The 18,883-nt window shown below is 32.2% G+C and overlaps 3 protein-coding genes across 29 annotated transcripts; all 3 read left to right on the top strand.

Annotated features, from left to right (window-relative positions):
* Positions 1-607: 607 nt before the first annotated feature.
* Positions 608-4,817, top strand: LOC112751759 (probable protein phosphatase 2C 30). Of its 26 annotated transcripts, none has more exons than XM_072218073.1 (9): positions 608-938; positions 1,173-1,281; positions 2,057-2,093; positions 2,197-2,275; positions 2,604-2,698; positions 2,791-2,961; positions 3,482-3,563; positions 3,685-3,774; positions 4,098-4,817. In XM_072218073.1, the coding sequence occupies exons 1-4, from the start codon at positions 736-738 to the stop codon at positions 2,223-2,225; spliced, it is 378 nt and encodes a 125-aa protein (XP_072074174.1). In that variant the 5' UTR covers positions 608-735; the 3' UTR covers positions 2,226-2,275; positions 2,604-2,698; positions 2,791-2,961; positions 3,482-3,563; positions 3,685-3,774; positions 4,098-4,817. The 26 variants fall into 26 exon arrangements, with proteins under 26 accessions (XP_072074174.1, XP_072074173.1, XP_072074175.1 ...); XM_072218072.1 differs by having other exon boundaries at positions 2,791-2,936; XM_072218074.1 differs by having other exon boundaries at positions 2,604-2,655; positions 2,791-2,860.
* Positions 4,818-5,681: 864 nt separating this feature from the next.
* On the top strand, positions 5,682-9,046 carry LOC112751757 (putative F-box protein At5g60060). 2 transcript variants are annotated; one of them, XM_025800983.3, is made up of 2 exons: positions 5,682-6,616; positions 7,641-9,046. In XM_025800983.3, the coding sequence occupies exon 2, from the start codon at positions 7,655-7,657 to the stop codon at positions 8,858-8,860; it is 1,206 nt and encodes a 401-aa protein (XP_025656768.1). In that variant the 5' UTR covers positions 5,682-6,616; positions 7,641-7,654; the 3' UTR covers positions 8,861-9,046. The 2 variants fall into 2 exon arrangements, with proteins under 2 accessions (XP_025656768.1, XP_025656769.1); XM_025800984.3 differs by having other exon boundaries at positions 6,253-6,609.
* Positions 9,047-13,197: 4,151 nt separating this feature from the next.
* LOC140179325 (probable methyltransferase PMT15) lies at positions 13,198-16,890 on the top strand. The gene is made up of 5 exons (XM_072218077.1): positions 13,198-13,510; positions 13,602-13,679; positions 13,823-14,854; positions 14,934-15,029; positions 16,812-16,890. Exons 1-3 carry the CDS (start codon positions 13,239-13,241, stop codon positions 14,064-14,066), a joined length of 594 nt encoding a protein of 197 aa, XP_072074178.1. The 5' UTR covers positions 13,198-13,238; the 3' UTR covers positions 14,067-14,854; positions 14,934-15,029; positions 16,812-16,890.
* The last annotated feature ends 1,993 nt before the right edge of the window (positions 16,891-18,883 follow it).

Raw genomic sequence — 18,883 nt, forward strand, 5'->3', positions numbered from 1 at the left:
AATTTAATTACAAAATTTTAAATAATAAAAATCTAATTAAAAATTTGATAAAATTATAATTAAATCTTATTTTTTGCATTTTATTTTTTCAACAAAAAAAATATAGAGAATTTTAAAATATTAGGAAGCAACCCTTAGAAATTAGAAAATGGATTTTCTTCAATTTTTCTCTCAATTATTATTATAAAGTATGATTCTTTATTATATTTTTTTAAGTAAAACTAAAAAAATATATAAAAAATATTAAATAATAAAAAATACATTTAATAAAACAATTAAAGAAATTGAGAGGTCTATTTTCAGACGTTATAATTTTTTTTAAGATAATCCTCGAATATTATGGATACATCCAAATAAAGAAATCTATAAAAGCATTTAAATTTTTAGGGAAAAAAATATTTTCTAATTAAGTTCTAAATTATTTTTAATATCAAAATGCTTCATTCAACAAAATCTTAGAAGTTAGACTCTATTTAGTCAATATTTTAGAATAGAAATATAAAAAAAATTGAAAGACAAACAAAATTTTAGAAGAAATATATTATAAATGCAGGCGTAGATAGATAAATATTATTTAGAATTAAATAAATTTCAGTATTTATTTATTAATTATTACTACTGTAGACTATAGGTGAGTAGCAGAGATTGGAGATCAGTGTAGTAGGCTTAGGGTTTTCACTTTCAACGATTTTAACCTTCAACCCTTTGTTGTGATTGGAATTTGTAAGAGCGAAAATGGACGAAACCACAGAGGGCAAAGCCGTAACGGTGAAGTTGAACCCAAAAAGCGCGAAGCTGATTCGCAAAGCGACGATCTTGTTGATGTTCCCTCGAAGAAGCCAAAGACGGAAGATTCTTCGGTTTTCGAAGCTTCTTTCGAAATTGATGCTGATGCAGCTGAGGATAAGGGTTCTAGGCACACAATGGAAGATGCTTGGGTTGTTCCCTTAGACGCAACTTTAGATTACCCTGGAAAATTAAGTTATTATGATTATTATTATAGATGATGAATAATCATTTTGATTTATCACTAGTATTTGTCCCTCTTTTATTTTTTAACAAATAAATGGTGTGATTTGTGGATAATTTGTTGCCTGTTCCTGAAATCAAATTCATTTCTTGATCTTTTGCTTTCTGTTCTCTACTAATGATTATGAGAGCTTGGTTTTCAGGTGTGCACATGTTGCAATTTATGATGGGCATGGAGGACGGTTGGCTGCAGAATATGCACAGAAGCATTTGCATGGGAATGTTATCTCAGCTGGATTACCACGTGAGTTGGTGTGTTTTGCTTGGTCTAATTTTATGCATACTGTAGCAAAATAATAGTTGTTCTGTATTTACTTTTTAGACAGTTAAATTAGTTACTACATGTACAGATACTAGAATCTATTAGTTCACTTAGTTAGGCTCAGTTGCTTAGATAGAGTTAACACTACATTACACACAGGGTAACTCAAACTCTTCTATTCATTTATTACAAACTTCTATGATCCTCATCAGGCCTCTGTTCTTTCTCGATTGTCATATGAGATACAGTTGAAGTTAACTACAGTTAAGGGAAACTATTCAACTGCAACCATTCTTATTGTTGGTTGACTGAATCATCAAGGAAGATAGTTATGAAGTAGCAAAAATATCAGTATCATTTTGCAAAGTTTTGTTGAAAGCCGTTGAACCGTAGGGTGTGTACCCTTGTTCTAACTGAGATTTTATTTTGAAGAACATGATGGGGCACGAGAGGAACCCATATATTGTCTGTTAGGCCTTTTACAGCAGATTTGTATAGTTGAGTTGATGAGATGAGTCTCCATAGTCAATAAAACAATTAAGGGAAACATGAAAGCCAGTTTTCTTGACCATAAGCTCATAAGTAAAATGGATGTTTCTATCAAAATGAATTCTTCTGGTCTTCTTGGGCAATTTCTTTTTCTTCTTTTTCAAAATAAAAATATATTGCTTTCAACTTCCGTAGTCTTTGATATCTTTTCCCTCTATTGCTCTCAGTTTTATATATTTTTGCCTCTAATATCTTGGTTGCTTTGCTTTGTTTCAGTTGGATGTAAAGGCAGCTAAAAGAGCTATACTTGATGGTAAGCATTCAAGTTTATGATTTTCGTTATTCAATCCCCCATTTGTTTATTGCAAAACTGAATTGTGGACGAATACTTATATTCATCTATTTTTTGGTTACAGAATGTTCTCATTTGATGTTTTTACTCTGATTTAGGTTTTCGTAAAACCGATGAGTCTCTTCTTCAAGAAAGTTCTGAAGGTACAGTTTGATTGCTTCGATTTGTTAATCTCTCGTTATAGGTGGCTAGATTGTGCTTAAATTTTGATGTTAATCAAGTTTTTACTGGGGTTTTAAAGTTTATTGGTTTGAAGTCCATGTGATTTTTTGTTTTATAATTGGTTAGCAGTACAATGTACTTTTTCCCTTGGTATTAAAAAAGGGAAATGTATCACACTATGCTGCAGGCCACTTGCCTAGGTTTTTGAATTATAGATTTCGATACAAGTTAATTAATAATAATTAATATAATCTTTAGAGATTTCTTTCATGTTATCTATATCTTTATGAGTCTATGTACTGCTACCAGGGGATGGCAGGATGGTGCCACAGCTGTCTCTGTCTGGGTATTGGGACAAAAAGTAAGCTTGTGTTTACTTATTCTCTATTCTGCCAATTCATTAAGTAAGCTTGTGTTTACTTATTCTCTATTCTGCCAATTCATTCATAACCTGTTTTTCCCCAATTATTTAACACTGTTTGACGACTGTTTTTAGGTTTTCGTTGCAAACATAGAAGATGCCAGAGCAGTTTTGGCTCGGTCAACTATAAGTGATGGATCCCAAGGTAATTCTGATGGAGCCCATGCACTAAAGGCTATTGTTTTGACGAGAGAGCACAAACCTATCCTTCCACTCAGAAGGTTCAAAATGCTTCAATGATGATTGGTTAGATCTTTGGGTTTATATATACCTGTTACTTGACAGTTATCAGGACGTGCAGTTGATCTATAACTTTTGGCTCTATGCAAAAAACTCAAGTTACCATATCCATCTCTTTATATAGAACTTTCCACACTCTTCCAACTAATGTACCTTTTCGCACATAATTGGACACAGCAACATTCTGGTATAAAGTTAAGCATCCATAATAAGAATTTTGATTTAGCATTCAGTCTTATGTTGCCAGAAGCTTTAATAACTCATGATTCACAATCTTATTAGGATCAGCTTATCTAGTAAGGTGTCAAATTCAAACTAGTTCAAAATTTGAATTAATGAGAAGCCCATGACTGTATGTCTATGTGTCTGTGTATAGCTGTGCTTTGAAGAACTTTCATTAGTCCCTTGAAGCATTCATTATCTGTGATGCATTACATTTAGAATTGTTGGTTACGTGACTTATCTATGTAGACCTGGTGTTGAGTTTCATCAATTGGTTCTCTATTCTGATCACTTCAATTTGCAGGTTGGTGGTGTTGTAAGTCAAATGGGCGATTGCAAGGGCGTCTAAAATTTCTAGGGGTTTTGGAGACCGGCAGTTCAAAAAGGTTTGCTGCTAACTTAGAAATGCTTCCTTGTTCTCTTTGTCAGTTAGGCAATAAAATTTATCCATACCATGAAATAGGCCTAAAACAGGATTTTAATGTTAAAGAAAAATACCATTTGCAGGTGGGTTGTAGTGCAACCCCAGATATCCATTCTTTTGATCTTACTGAGAGAGAGCATTTCATCATTCTTGGCTGTGATGGCTTGTGGGGGGTATGTTTTCTAGGATCCATCATTGTCCTATTTAGTTGTTTTGCTGGTTTGATTAACTGTTATGAATGAAATGAAATGAGATTTTCCGGATGTTAGGTATTTGGTCCCAGTGATGCTGTTGATTTTGTTCAGAAGTTAAATTATCAACAAAAGAGACAGAACAGAAAATATTCAATCACATATTTCCTTGTCAAACACAAAAACTCGAAAATTAAAATAAATAAAACCGTAATATAAAACTCCAAAATTAAAATCCAAAAACTACCCCAAGAAACACAACGTAATGATCAGAGAAATTAAAGCATTATACTTACATTTTTCAGGAGAGCTTGTTGGGCAGTCCCTTGCAAAAGCCCAGAATACCCACAGTTGTTGCGGCTTCCACCACCGCCTCCGCCGTCGTACCTACCACGGCATCCGCCTCTTCCGTGGTTGTAATCTGTGGTCATGTGATCCATCCCACCGCAGCTGCAGCAAGCACCACCGCCTCCTCCTCCTCCGTATCCATCACCACTGTCATAGCTCTTGAATGGCTCTTGCCTAATCCGTTGAGTACACGCACCGTTTGAGGGGAGATCGTCGTCGTTGCCGGAGTTGACGTCTTTGCATCGCGATTAAAATGAACAATGCGCACAAGGGATTATATAAATGTGAGGGAATAATATATGAAAGAATGATCCTGGAAAACTTTAAATTTTGAAATGAGGGACAAAATTTAAAAAATATGGGATGAAAATGGGGGTGAATGAGGAAAATGTATATGATTTCAGACTGAAAAGTGGGGGTAAGGGATATAAGCAATTGATCTTATTAGTTAAGAAGAGGAACTACAGGAAGATGTTTTTAGTAATTAAGCATGGCATCAGAAAGAGGAAAAATCAGGAGGTAAAACATTTAGAAATCTTTGTATGGTGTGCACCAGTTATCTGAACATGATACATGTGAGTATTATGATATTGAGAGATGCTGGTAGCCAATTCCTATGCATGTATATACCATGGTATGGCAGGTGGAATGATAAACATGACACCAACAGTATCACCCATAGTTGTCAGAACCGAACTGATAATCAAACCGGTCAAGTCACTGAGTTATTGGATCATTGGTTCAATCGGTGGATCACTGGTTGAATCAATTAATCCGGTCCTATGTAAATAAAAAATAAAATATAGTCAAAAATTTAAAATACATATTTTTACTAACATTTTAAAAATATCTAGCTATTCTAAAACAATATGAAACAGGGACAATAAGTATTTTGTTAATTTTACTCTATTATAAATATTTTTATTTTGTTTTTATATTAAAATAATTATTATTTTCGAATTTTAATAATTTATTAATTAGTTTATATCTATTATACTATTATATATTACAAGTATTTATTGAAAAATAATATTAATAAATATTATATAATTATAAAAAAATAAGTAAATTTATAATTATTGCTAAATAAAAATATAATTAAAATAAATAAAACTAAATTATTTGCTGAAAGATATATATATATATATATATATACTTAACAATATGATGGTTGTGAGTATCATGTTTTTTCTTGATGAGGGGGCTCGAACTCTAACTTCAACATTTCGGAAAAATTTTGAAACTCAAGCGGTTCGGTCGAACTGGTCTTATTGAGTTTGATCAATTTTAACCGGTTTACTCTAAATTTGACCGGTTCATATCGATTCGTTGTTTTATTCGGTCAAATTATCGGGTTAGACTGGCTTAGGATCCGGTTTACCAAAAAAATTTTTGGTCGAACCGACCGATCCAGTTTTACTAACAATGGTGTCACCAACTCACCATACTTAGTAGGGTTGACAGCTTGGAATTCCCCTACAACATGCTGTCTTTTATTTATAATGATGATATAGGATAGGATAGGATATAGGATATAGGATGTTCACTTTCCCTTTTCGATTTCACGTTTTGTTCGTTTCTCGTGATTATTGGGAGATCTCTTTTGCTTTGTTGGGTCCTTATAATATCAATATAGACACCTGTTTCGTTCTATTTCTATTAATGAAATATCATTGATTTTGAAAAAAAAAAAATTATTTTTGTTATATTAGATTAATTTAATTAGAGTTGGTTAATAAAAAAATTTAGATGTATAATATTATTAAGTTTATATTATTTAAATTTTAAATTTAAATTCTAAAATAAAAAAATTAATAAAATAAGAAATTAATTATAATTAATTTTGTAACTTTTATAAAATATTTATTTAACTATCTTAATTTAAAAGTGATTAATTTTTTTATTTTACTATTTTGTCAACTTCATTTTAAAAGATATTAATTTCTAAATTTTAAAAGTTAATTTTATAATTTTTATGAGTTAATATTTAAATTTTGTTTAATTTATCTTCTTTTGTAATAAATTTTAAATTTAAAAAAATATATTTTTATATTTTTTAAATTAAATAATTCAAAACACATGTATATATCTTTGAGCAACCGAAATCAAACCGACATCTTTCTTTGCAAATCTTTGAAACGGCGCCGTTTTTTTTTTCTTCAAAAAGAAAACCCAGCGCATAACACCCCTACCCCCAACCCTTTTTCACTCTCTCGCACCCAGCAGAAAACCCTAATCTTCTCTTCGAATACGAAGAACAGCCACCATCCTTCTCTCCCTTCTCTCTCTGTCGCCCTCTCTGTCCGAGCTCTCTCTGTCGCTGCTCCTCGCCGTGGGTAGTCGCCGCTTCTCTGCTCCTCGCCGTGGGTCGTCGCCGCTTTTCCCCTCCTCCCCGTGCGTCGTTTCTGCTTCTCCCCTCATCGCCGGCGTGGAGTCTCTAGTCTCTGCTTCAACCCTCTCAGGTCTCAGGTCTCAGGTCTCAGTCTCTAACTCTCCCTGATTCTATCTCCCTGACTCTATCCCTCTAAAATTTGAAATTTATTCTAAACATGCATATGATGTATTATTGAAGATTCTGCTGAATTTTGAGATATTAATGTTTTGAATTTTTATTTGAATTGAGTCCGTTGATATTGAATTAATTCTGCTGAGATTGAGTTATAAATTCAATTGTTTAATTTATTAATTCTGCTGAGATTGATTTTTAAATTCAATATGTTAAATTTGTTTTGGTTGTTTAATTTATTAATTCTGCTGAGATTTATTTTTAAATCCAATATGTTAAATTTGTTTTGGTGAATTGTTGTTTTGCTGTTATTGATTCAAAATGAAAACATTGCCACAATTCTGAATTGAATTTCCTATATGGCTTCATTTGATTTGGTTGAATTATGCTTATGATTTCGTTGGATATATGATTTGGTTGAACTATGGTTATGATTCTTTGATGCAGCACAGAGTGACTTTTTTCTAGGGTTTGGTTTTGACGATTATTATGAGTACTTGTTTGGACGTCATTATTTTGAAAAAAAATTTTTTTTTTCAATAAAAAAAAGAAATAAAAAAAAGATTTTTTTATTTTTTAACGTATTTGACAAATTTAGTAAAAGTAAAAGCTACTAGAAAAATAAAAAAAATCTTTTTTGAAAAGTGGTAATTTACATCTTTTTTTTAAAAGATCTTTTTTTCCTTAAAAAAAAGGGATGTTTTTCATGTAATAAATAAACAAAGACGTACTTTTATATCGTTATATCCAAACATAATTGATAGATAAAAAGATCTTTTTGCATGAAATATCCAAACATAAAATTATTTTTACTTTTCCATAAAATCTTTTAAAAATAAATAACTCAAAAAAAAGATATTTTTTAGAAGTTCACCCAAACAAGCTCTGAATCCTTTTTCGTGTTTGTAGTTTTATTTGTGGGTGGGAGTGAATTGACGTTTATTTTCTATGAATTTTCAAATTCTTGGATCTGACTCTTTGTAACTCAACATAGCTCGAGTCAGAGACATGGACGAGATTAATCGATGGGCAGACATCGATGAAAATTTGTTGAAAGAAATTTCAAAACGGTTCCATGCCTACGATGATTACATCCAACTTCGATTGGTTTGCAAAGAGTGGAGCTTGAAACTTCCAAAGATTCCCAATGGAAACAAAATTCCGTGGTTATTGTTACCTGACGAAACTGTCAAGAATCATTCATACGAAGACGAGGAGATTTATCATCTCATGCAATTAGCTGCTGCAGATGATGAAACTCTTGATACTTGCGCCCTTGAAGAGAAAGATATTTACCATGTCAAGCTGCCAGAGATGCAGTCGGACAACAAGTTCATCCGCGGTTCTGGTCATGGATGGTTTATTGTCCAATCCATATCTGATGGCACTATGCAAATGTTAAATCCATTTACAAATCGTAGATCGTATCTTCCTCCAGTCTCAGCTTTTCCCGATATAATTGATTACCAGCCTGATAATCATGGGGATGAATACACACTGTGGGATTTTCGTGACATTAGGAGCACCATGGAAAGAGATTTAGTGCATAGACGCCATGTTTATAAGGTTATTATAAACTCATCTCCTGAGCATGACATTGAAAATTTTATGGCGGTAGTGATATTCGGACCTAACCGGAGACTGGCCTTTTACAAGCCTGGCAATATGAGATGGGTAGAATTTCCGACAAGAGATAAGAGGTTTGATGATGTAATATTTTTCCAAGAAAAGATATATGCCATAAACAATTACGGGCAGCTATATGAATTTGATACAAAGACAAGAGCAGGGCTCAAGGGAGGAATCCATGAAACCAGACCTCCATCTAAAATTTTCTTAAGCCCTCTCAGGCATAAATATCTTATTGGGTGCCCCAATGGAAGCTTATTGATGTTGGTAAGACATATAGAGAAAAAAGGCAAAGAATTTGAAACTTCTAAATTCGATATCTATGAGTTAAAAAGAAACAGGAAAAAATGGTCAACATTAGATAATTTAGGTAATTATATACTAGTGATTGGATTTAATTCTTCTGTTCAAATTCCTGTGCCTTATCTAAGCAAAGGAAATCAGATTTGGTTTACGGATAACCTATCATTATATTACGGTCCTGTTGCTCAAGATATCGGCATCTTTGACTTGGACCATGGAAGTTTCCAGAGAGTATTGTTAGCGGTGAAGTTCCTTTGTCCTCCTGTTTGGTTGTTGCCCTAATTCATACTCTTTAAGCTTTTGTCTTTGTACTTTAATCTTGTCAAATTTCAAGTCTCTTAATTTATTTAGACGATTTGTTATATATCCTTGAATATTAGGTCTTCAAATTCTAACTGTACCATTCTCCATGTATGTTGAATATATGTTTTCAAATTATTATTAAAGCACTAGTTTGTGCGTTATTCAGATTTAGATTTAATTTAGAGAATTATTAGAGGGCGAGTATAATTTTATTAATTTTAGCCAACATTTGTAATGAAATGAAAATGCCGGACTTGGTTAATCTGGTGTATAACTTTTTTGAGGGATGCTAGAGTGAGAGATTCAACATTTATTGTTTTAAAAAACTCTCATGTCTTGTATTTTAATAAATGTCCTTTCAAAATTCATTTGGTATATGTCAAACCAGATGATGTGAGGAGTTATTTTTATGGAATATCAAATAAGGGGTTGTATGTACCATTACAAGTCTCATGAACCGAGATATTAAGTGTGTGTGATATTAAGTGTGTGTTTGGATTATAGTTTACACTTAGGTGTTTGGATTATAGTTTATAAATAGAAATTTGCATAAAATTGATTTTGTAAACTTGATTTTATAAAAAAGTAAGTTTGTATTAAGGTGATTTATGTTTAGTAATCTTTATATGAAAAGTAAGTTTGTGTTAAGGTGTTAAGGTTATTTATGATTTTCTTTTTGTTTGTTCATCTCAAAGTTGTTAGTATTCTTTTGTATCTTTCTTCATTACTTTTCATTAAATGCAAATTCAACTTGTGTAGAACATACACCTAATTCAGGAGTAAAGTAACCATTGTCATGTTTTGCTCAATAATTCAAGGGTTTGAGCACCTAATCCAACTTGCTTTTTAATTGGCTCTGTTATCAGTACTTTGTCATCAACTTTTAGGGAGGAGTCATAATTACAAATAGCCCTATAAAAGTAATGCATGCTAGATCCACAAGTCTTTTGTGCAAGAATATTTTAAATTTTGAGTATATACTTAAAGGTGAATTCTATGATGTAGAAGAAAGATTTTTTCTATACCTATATATTTGTGTTGTCAAAAAAGGTTATGAGACAAGTGTGTAGAGAGAGAATGTAGTTAAAGATAATCTATTCATAGTAACTGATACTCTGACAGACTTCATATGTTACATCAATATCACGTGATGGTGGTATATAAAAGAAGCTACTTAATTGTGTTTGTTATGATTAATTATTAAAAATGATATTGGGCTTGGTTGTAGTTGTGTTTTTAGTTTAAACTATTTTGAGAAAATAAAAATAAATTTTGATTGTGGATTAACCTATTGTTAAGCTTGCAAAAGGACTATATGTATTCATTAAAGTAACTCCACTAAACTTGCATAAAATTCAGACTCTCTTTTTTCATGAATTAATTTCTTTTATTCACATATGAAAAATTAAACTTAACTCCCAAATATTTATTAATAACTACTTATTTTAATATGTATATATAATTATATATCCATATATAAATATATATTTAATTATTTATATATAAATAAATTAATATTTTTTTCAAATTATATATTACTAATCGTAGAATCAAAGTAATGTGATTAAGTGTAATTTACTTAAATGTGATTAAAAAATAATTGAATAACTATGTACAGTAAAAGATTGATATTAGTGAAGGATAAAATTAAAATTTATTTCTATGTATCGTTTTTGTCCCCAATATTTTCGTCCTATTTAAATCCCCAACGTTTTAAAATCGTCTCAATTTTATTCTGTCATCAATTTCGTTAACATATTTTTAGCGGTAGGACAACATTGAGTCAATTTTGAAACGTTAAAGATTTAAATAAGATGATTCAAACGTTAGGGACAATTTTAAAACTTACTCCAAATGTTAAAGATAAAAACGATACTCTACTCTTATTTTTAATATCAAAATGCTTCATTCAACAAAATCGTAGAAGCTAGACTCTGTTTAGTCAATATTTTAGAATAGAAATATAAAAAAAAAATTGAAGGACAAACAAAATTTTAGAAGAAATAAATTATAAATGCAGGCGTAGATAGATAAATATTATTTAGAATTAAATAAATTTCAGTATTTATTTATTAATTATTACTATCAATGGAGGCGTGTGCTGTTGATTAGGGGTGCACATGACCTGGTCCGGCTCGAAAGTTTGGCCCAGTTTCGAATATTTTAGGGGCTAATTTGGTGTGATTTCATCGGGTTTAGGGCCGCGTAAGGGTCTCAAAAATAGACCCGATCATTATTTCGGGTCGGGTCCGGGCCATAATTCGGGTCACCCGAAGTCGGCCCGGTGACCCGGTCATCATATACAATTAATATTTTGTGTTATTAGTGATGTATCATGACTATTCTTATGTGGAATTTAAGTATTGTAAACCTTAATATTTTGTGTTATTAGTCATTATAAGACTATAAGTTAATGTTTTATGTTTAGAATGCATAAGACTTTAGACTAATGCATAATATTGTGTTATTTGTATTGATTTAAATATTTAGTATTATTAGACAATATTAGTATTGACTGTGGTTTTGCTTTAGTATTGATTGTGGTTATGCTTTAATTTTGAAGAAGGGTTGGTTCTTGTTATATTTTTCTAAGTAAATTTTACCATGTTAAATAATGGTTGGAGTCTTGTAAATTTGGATATTTTTACATGTTAGCTTACAAGAAGGTATCAACGTAATGTAATGTTAACGGCCCAGTTTTTACTCGGTATAATTGTGGCCTAAAAGTGTATTGGTTTCATCGGGTCTAGGGTCGGGTTCGGGTCTAATAAATAGAGCCGGTGTATGTTTCGGGTCGGGTCTGAATCACATCACATCCGGCTTCACCCGGCCCATGTGCACCTCTATTGTTGATCGCATTGATTCGAACATAATTTCTACATACATCTACATGTACTCGGTTGTGTGGAGTACTACGGTGTCGTTGGTGTCTTTTGAATGTATTGAATGACATGCAACCGATAGGTTTAGACGACAGTTCGGTTTCGTTCAGGGAGTTACTCATCAGGAACGGAATCTAGACAAGGCACACGGAGAAGTCTTGACTGGTCCTAAAAATCTTAATTGTGCCACAGCCACGACTCATTTATTTTTGGTGATGAGTGGACAAATATTATTATCTTAAACTTGACTAAATAAACACTTTTACAAATGTCAATTGAGTATATTTTCACATGTCACTTAACTATTTGATCCATCCATCAATATCAACTATTACAAAATTCTAATCCTTCTTATAAATATAGACAATTACGTACCTGCACTCATATATTCCGAAAACTCCGGAGCATGCATAGCTTCCAAATTCAAAACTCGCATGAAAGATGACTCCTCAAACGGCACTTTGTTTGCGAGTGCATTTGTCACGTCTGTCACATTTGGAGCCACAGTGCCGTCGCCTTGATCTTCATCTCCGTTTGGACCAACAACTTTGTAATTGCTTTCAAACTCTTTCTCAATGTCACTATTATAATCTTCCCGTACAATATTTCGGTCGGCTTCAGATTGTTCGAATTCAATGTACAATTCGATGAACGAGATTTGAGAACGACTTTCAATATACATTGCAAACATCTCTTGGATACTCGCTTCGTCTGTTATATATTTGGTTTGAAATTGAAAGAATCCACCAAATACTAGTATGGGATATCTGTATTTTATATTTTTCTTGACATCTTCGAATCTATCTTCTTACAAATCACATCTTTGAGCTCTTTAAATGAGATTATGAAGGGAATAACAACATCTAACAGATCTTCACAAATAAATTTTACTCTTTCAGATGTTTGTAATAAAATCTGACCAAAACAATACACTTTCAAAAGGACTCTATCATCCATTTCTCTTACTCACTTAAACAGAAACAGAAACTTCACTATCAATTTTTTTTTCTTCATACCCAACAAGAGAAATACAGGAGCATAAAAAAGAAGAGCAAGCCGAAGAAGAAGAAGATTGAATATGATAAGTTGTTTACGCGTTAGACACATTCATATATATATATATATCGGACCCAACGATTAGTTTAAATTCATTAAAAAAAATATATAATAATCAATTCGGACCGTCCGATTTAGTTTTTGGAAAATAAAAAAAAATATTACATATACAAAACAGACGGTCCGATTAGCTTTCATCAAAATTTAAATCTCCCTTCTATTGAAAACGGACCCTCCGATTTGTTTACAAAATTTTTCACTCAAAAAAATCGAATGGTCCGATTTCTTCACACCAAAACGCAGCAAAAGCTGTCCCACATATTTGTCTAACACCTCCAACATCCATAACGAAGCACAACGCATACTCAGCTTCCATAACTAAAAAATTCAGCCAACAGCCACCCCCACCAAGGATTTAAATGGAGACCATAAAAGGGGTTACACCTTCAACCTTCATAAAGGACAATCAATTATGGAAGAAAAGGATATCATATTACAAGAAAGTTAACAGTCAGCTAGGTAAAGCTGGGAGATACAGAAACCTTCTTGACATGAATGCTTACTTGGGTGGATTTGCTGCTTCTCTTGTTGAGTACCCTGTTTGGGTCATGAATGTGGTTCCTGTTCAAGCCAAGGTTGACACACTTGGAGCAATTTATGAAAGGGGATTGATTGGAACATACCATAATTGGTTAGCACAACATTGTTTTTTCCTTATCTCCTTAACATAATGTTCTCTTCTTCATTGTCTAAATTGCTTGTGGCCTAAACTTATGTTGCAGGTGTGAAGCAATGTCCACTTATCCTAGAACTTATGATTTAATTCATGCTGATTCAGTCTTCAGCCTTTACAACCAAAGGTATTTATATATTCAATTCAATATCATATACACTATATAACACATAGTTGTCCCTTTTTAACAAATGATCTTGGAAATATGGCTCATTGTTTGAAGTAATCTTAACAGATTCAAGTACTGATTAACCTACTTGTATGTTGCAGATGTGAATTAGAAGACATTCTACTAGAAATGGATAGGATTCTTAGGCCAGAAGGAAGTGTAATAATCAGAGATGATGTTGATATATTAGTAAAAGTAAAGAGTATAGTCAACGGTTTAAATTGGGAAAGTCAAATTGTTGACCATGAAGTTGGGCCTCTTGAAAGAGAGAAACTTTTATTTGCTGTGAAGAATTATTGGACAGCTCCTAAAGCTTCAAACAGTAGTTCGTTAAATATTAATTAAGGTCTTTTTAGTTTTTAAAGCCTCCTTTAATTTCTTTTCTCTAGTGAGTTTCTTTTTGTTTGCTCAAAGTTGTTAGTATTCTTTTGTATCTTTCTTTATTACTTTTCATTAAATGCAAATTCAAAGTGTGCAGAACATACACCTAATTCAGGAGTAAAGTAACCATTGTCATGTTTTGCTCAATAATTCAAGGGTTTGAGTACCTAATCCAACATGCTTTTTAATTGGCTCTGTTATCATTACTTTGTCATCAACTTGTAGGGATTGAGCAAATAGCTTGCTCTGTCACGTGTTCTGTTGCTTATTCTGCTTCAGTTAGTTTGTTGCTTACTCTGTTTTAGTTAGTTTATTAGTCTAATAAGCTGTGATTCAATTTTTCTGTTAGAGTTAGCGGACCCTGCTGACTCAGCAGAAGCTTCTAGACCAATATTCAGTTATTCAGTTTGTTACAATTCACACATGTTTTCAGCCCCATTCGTCTTTTTCTCCTCTCTCTGAATTCTCTTTGAGGCCTGTACCTTTCACTCACCTTCCAAATTTCAAATTCTCTCTCGTGCTCGAGTATATAGTCTCGAATTGGCATGTCTGATGAAGACGGAGGTGTGGAAGACGGAGGTGTGAAAAATCAAGCCCCATTGTCTGAGTGCGTTAATTGTTACACCAAATTCACCAGAAATATCGATTTGGAGATTCATTCAGATCAAGCACATTTCAAGTTTGGATTCATTTGTATCAATTGTAGGAATCGATTTGAAACCGATGCCTCACACGATCAACACAAAAATGAAGTTACATTCGTTTCTTTCTAATTTTTGTTCAGTTCTTTTCTTTTCCAACTGTAACGAAATCTTACTTGTTCGTTTTCAGTAGGGATCCGTTTAGCAGCCACCGCAACGGAGGGCCGAGCTTCATCAACACCGCCACCGTTGATATTGAACGCACTTTGGTGGATTTTAAATCCAGGTTCGTTTCTTTTCAGACTTTCTTTAATTATCCGCACTTTTACGTATTCTTTCTAATATAAAAAACTAGTGTAGAAAGTAAAAACCGCACTTCGCACGAGTCACGTAAATAATTTATTTTATTATATTTATAAATTATTTACTTATGAAAAGAGAGATTTTTAATTTTATATTGGATTTATAATAATGTTTTTTAATAACATGTAAATTTGTGTGTTTTTTTTTTCATACAGAAATCACAACTTCAAAAGGTCCGATTTGTAAATTTTAATTTTTTAAAATGTTTAAAATGCAAAACCTATTTTTTTTATTTGTGACCTTTAGAAAACTTATTTTTCGATTTGTGAATTTTAATTTTTTTTTTAATTTTTAACTCAACAAATCGAACTCTTTAATTTGTAATTATTTTCATATTAAATTAAAATACATCACTTCTCCATAACTAAAAATAATATAACAATAATTTTTATATAAAAAAATTAGCCACAAAAAGATTATTACATATTTGTGAGAAAAATTAATTTACTTAGTATATAGATATACTAATTAATATTCAATCAGATTACTTAATAATTTTTTTAATAATTTCTAATTTAAGATAGATAATACATACTTAATTGATCATTTTTAAAGGAAAGAACATATATTTTAACAAATATTATATTTAAATTTAAATTATCCTTTCTTACAAAGCAATTACCTAAACTACTTCACAACTCTCATATAAAAAATTTACAAATTTAATAAATATCAATGTTTATATATAAAAGTATATTAATTAAAATCGCAAAATAGCAATAAAATCTTTTTAAAAAATTTAAGACAAATTCTTATTACACGCTATTTAATCTTTTCAAAATATAGAATGCATTGAGTGATTTTTTTGTATAATATTCATAAGAGGTTAAAAATTATAAATGCTCCTTTTATAACAAAAAATCATGAAATTTAATGTCTCATACTAAATTCATGTTATTTCACAAACTACTATAACCAATTTATTTTATATGTATAAAATACCAATATTGATATTTGATACAAAATGAATGAGGTCTCAAATAGAAAAAGGCTTGAAAAGAATTGAGTTTAAATACAAATCATTATAATTGCATTTCATTGGTTGACCATACAAAAATAATTAATGTATTTATTCACCAAGATATCCAAGAAAAAAAAAAAAGACAGGATCCAAATATCTTTTACAAATATCTCACAAAAGAATTAATTGAGAAAAAATAGTAAATTAAGTGTCACATTTTTTTGTCTAATAAATTTCAATAAACATTCATTTCTCTATTTAGATTAAATTTCAATTCTTGTTTACAAATTTCTTATTTTCATCCTTACTAAGTGTAATTTAAAGGAATAAAGCAAAAGGAATGATGTCAACCTTCCAAAGTTTTTTCACAATTTTATGTTTATATGACTATAGTAAATCAATTTGCGAATAGAATATGTAGCTTTCTTGAAATTCCGATTTTGAAAAGAGATAGCAAAGGCGTTCCACCAACTTTTTAAATTCTCTTTCATCTAAATGAAAATGACACGATATGAAGAATATATATTAAATTATAATTCAAACTAATAATTAGTTATGCATGATAAACGAAAATAATAAGTAACATATATGATATACAGCATGACATACATATATGTAGTACAAACTATTACAGTGGTGTTAGAAGTTAGGACCAGACTTTTGTTTTTTGTTTTATATTTTATTTTTTTTCCCACAAACTATTACAGTGGTGTAAATTGCTTTTGGCCTAATCTTATGTTGCAGGTGCGAAGTAATGTCCACTTATCCTAGAACTTATGATTTAAGGGTTTTTTACTTAAATAAATTGTTTGCATTTTAAAATTACCTGATTCCCCTAAAACAGATTTTGCAACGTGATTATCCTTTTTGTATTATTATATAAATCGTCCTAGGGTGCAAAGGGTTATATAAAACATGAATCATCTCACCCTAGGACGATTAATACATGAACTTGTGAGGCAAAGTAAGAGTAAATCGTGGCAGGGCTTCTTGGGTTAGAAGTAGAGCATAAATCGTCCCAGGGTAGTAGGTTTTACGTGTTAATGGGCTAAACCAAACTGGGCTGCCACGATTTATGTGTTATTGAGACCCTCAGGAGCCTGGGACGATTTATGTGTTACTTTGTAACCCTCAAAGGGATGGAACGATTTATGCCCAAGTTATAACCCTAAGGACTCAAGTCAACGGGTTAACAGTTCAACCGGAAATTCACCGGTTGAACCGATTGACCTGGTGCAATATAATTAAAAAATAAAATATATTAAAAATTTTCAAATTTAAAATTTAAATACATATTTTCACTAATAATCCAACTTCAACTTTTTTAAAAAAATTTGAAACTCAAGCGGTTCGGTCGAACCGGTCTTATCGAGTGATATCAGTTTAAACCATTTCATTCCGGGTTTGACCATATCCAACCGGTTCGTTTCCTCATCCGGTCAGATCATCAGATTGGACCGGCTCAGAACCCCATTGCCCGATTTTTCTCTCGAACCGGTTCGGTCCGGTCCAGTTCGATCCAGTCCTGTTCGGTCCGGTTCGGTTCGGTCCAGTCCGGTCCGAACTCAATAGTAAAATCAGCAAATTTCATGGGATTCTACCGTCAGAACCATCACCCTATCATGAGCGAATTCCATAATCTATTAAGAACACTAATTTCTAACATCTTATACTAAACCAAAAACTAACTAAATCACTATACATGGTATCCGACAACGTCTTAATAAAAAAATATTCTAAGATGCATATTCACCCTATACAATATCATCCAACATACTATATCATCCAAAATTTAAAAACATTAGAAAATTTAAAATCTTACCTCTTGATCGATAAATCCAGCAACATGCGCAATGCCGTTTAGGCGGTACATATCTCCTTGGTTCGCGGCCATTACCACCGCCGGTGAGATCCCCCAACTCCACCAACCGGCCGCCGACGGCCCACTGCCACCACCCCCGGTGCCACTCAAACGCCTCTGCCCACCACCAGCTGCACCTCCGCCACCGGCTGGTCCCACCCCCGAAAACAGTTCTCCCTCCAAACTTCCTCTCCGGTCAAATATGGTGGCTCCAAGACCTCCCTCCAATCTGATGATCTGACCAGATGAGGGAACGAACCGGTTGGGTATGGTCAAACCCAGAATGAAATGGTTTAAACTGATATCACTCGATAAGACCGGTTCGACCGAACCGCTTGAGTTTCAATTTTTTTTAAAAAAGTTGAAGTTGGATTATTAGTGAAAATATGTATTTAAATTTTAAATTTGAAAATTTTTAATATATTTTATTTTTTAATTATATTGCACCAGGTCAATCGGTTCAACCGATGAATTTCCGGTTGAACCGTTAACCCGTTGACTTGAGTCCTTAGGGTTATAACTTGGGCATAAATCGTCCCAGCCCTTTGAGTGTTACAAAGTAACACATAAATCGTCCCAGGCTCCTGAGGGTCTCAATAACTCATAAATCGTAGCAGCCCAGTTTGGTTTAGCCCATTAACACGTAAAACCTACTACCCTGGGACGATTTATACTCTACTTCTAACACAAGAAGCCCTGCCACGATTTACTCTTACTTTGCCTCACAAGTTCATGCATTAATCGTCCTAGGGTGAGATGATTCATGTTTTATATAACCCTTTGCACCCTAGAACGATTTATATAATAATACAAAAAGGATAATCACGTTGCAGAATCTGTTTTAGGGGAACCAGGTAATTTTGAAATGCAAACAATTTATTTAAGTAAAAAACCCTATGATTTAATTCATGCTGATTCAGTCTTCAGCCTTTACAACCAAAGGTATTTATATATT

Source organism: Arachis hypogaea, chromosome 15, assembly GCF_003086295.3.
Source record: "Arachis hypogaea cultivar Tifrunner chromosome 15, arahy.Tifrunner.gnm2.J5K5, whole genome shotgun sequence".
NCBI lineage: Eukaryota > Viridiplantae > Streptophyta > Magnoliopsida > Fabales > Fabaceae > Arachis > Arachis hypogaea.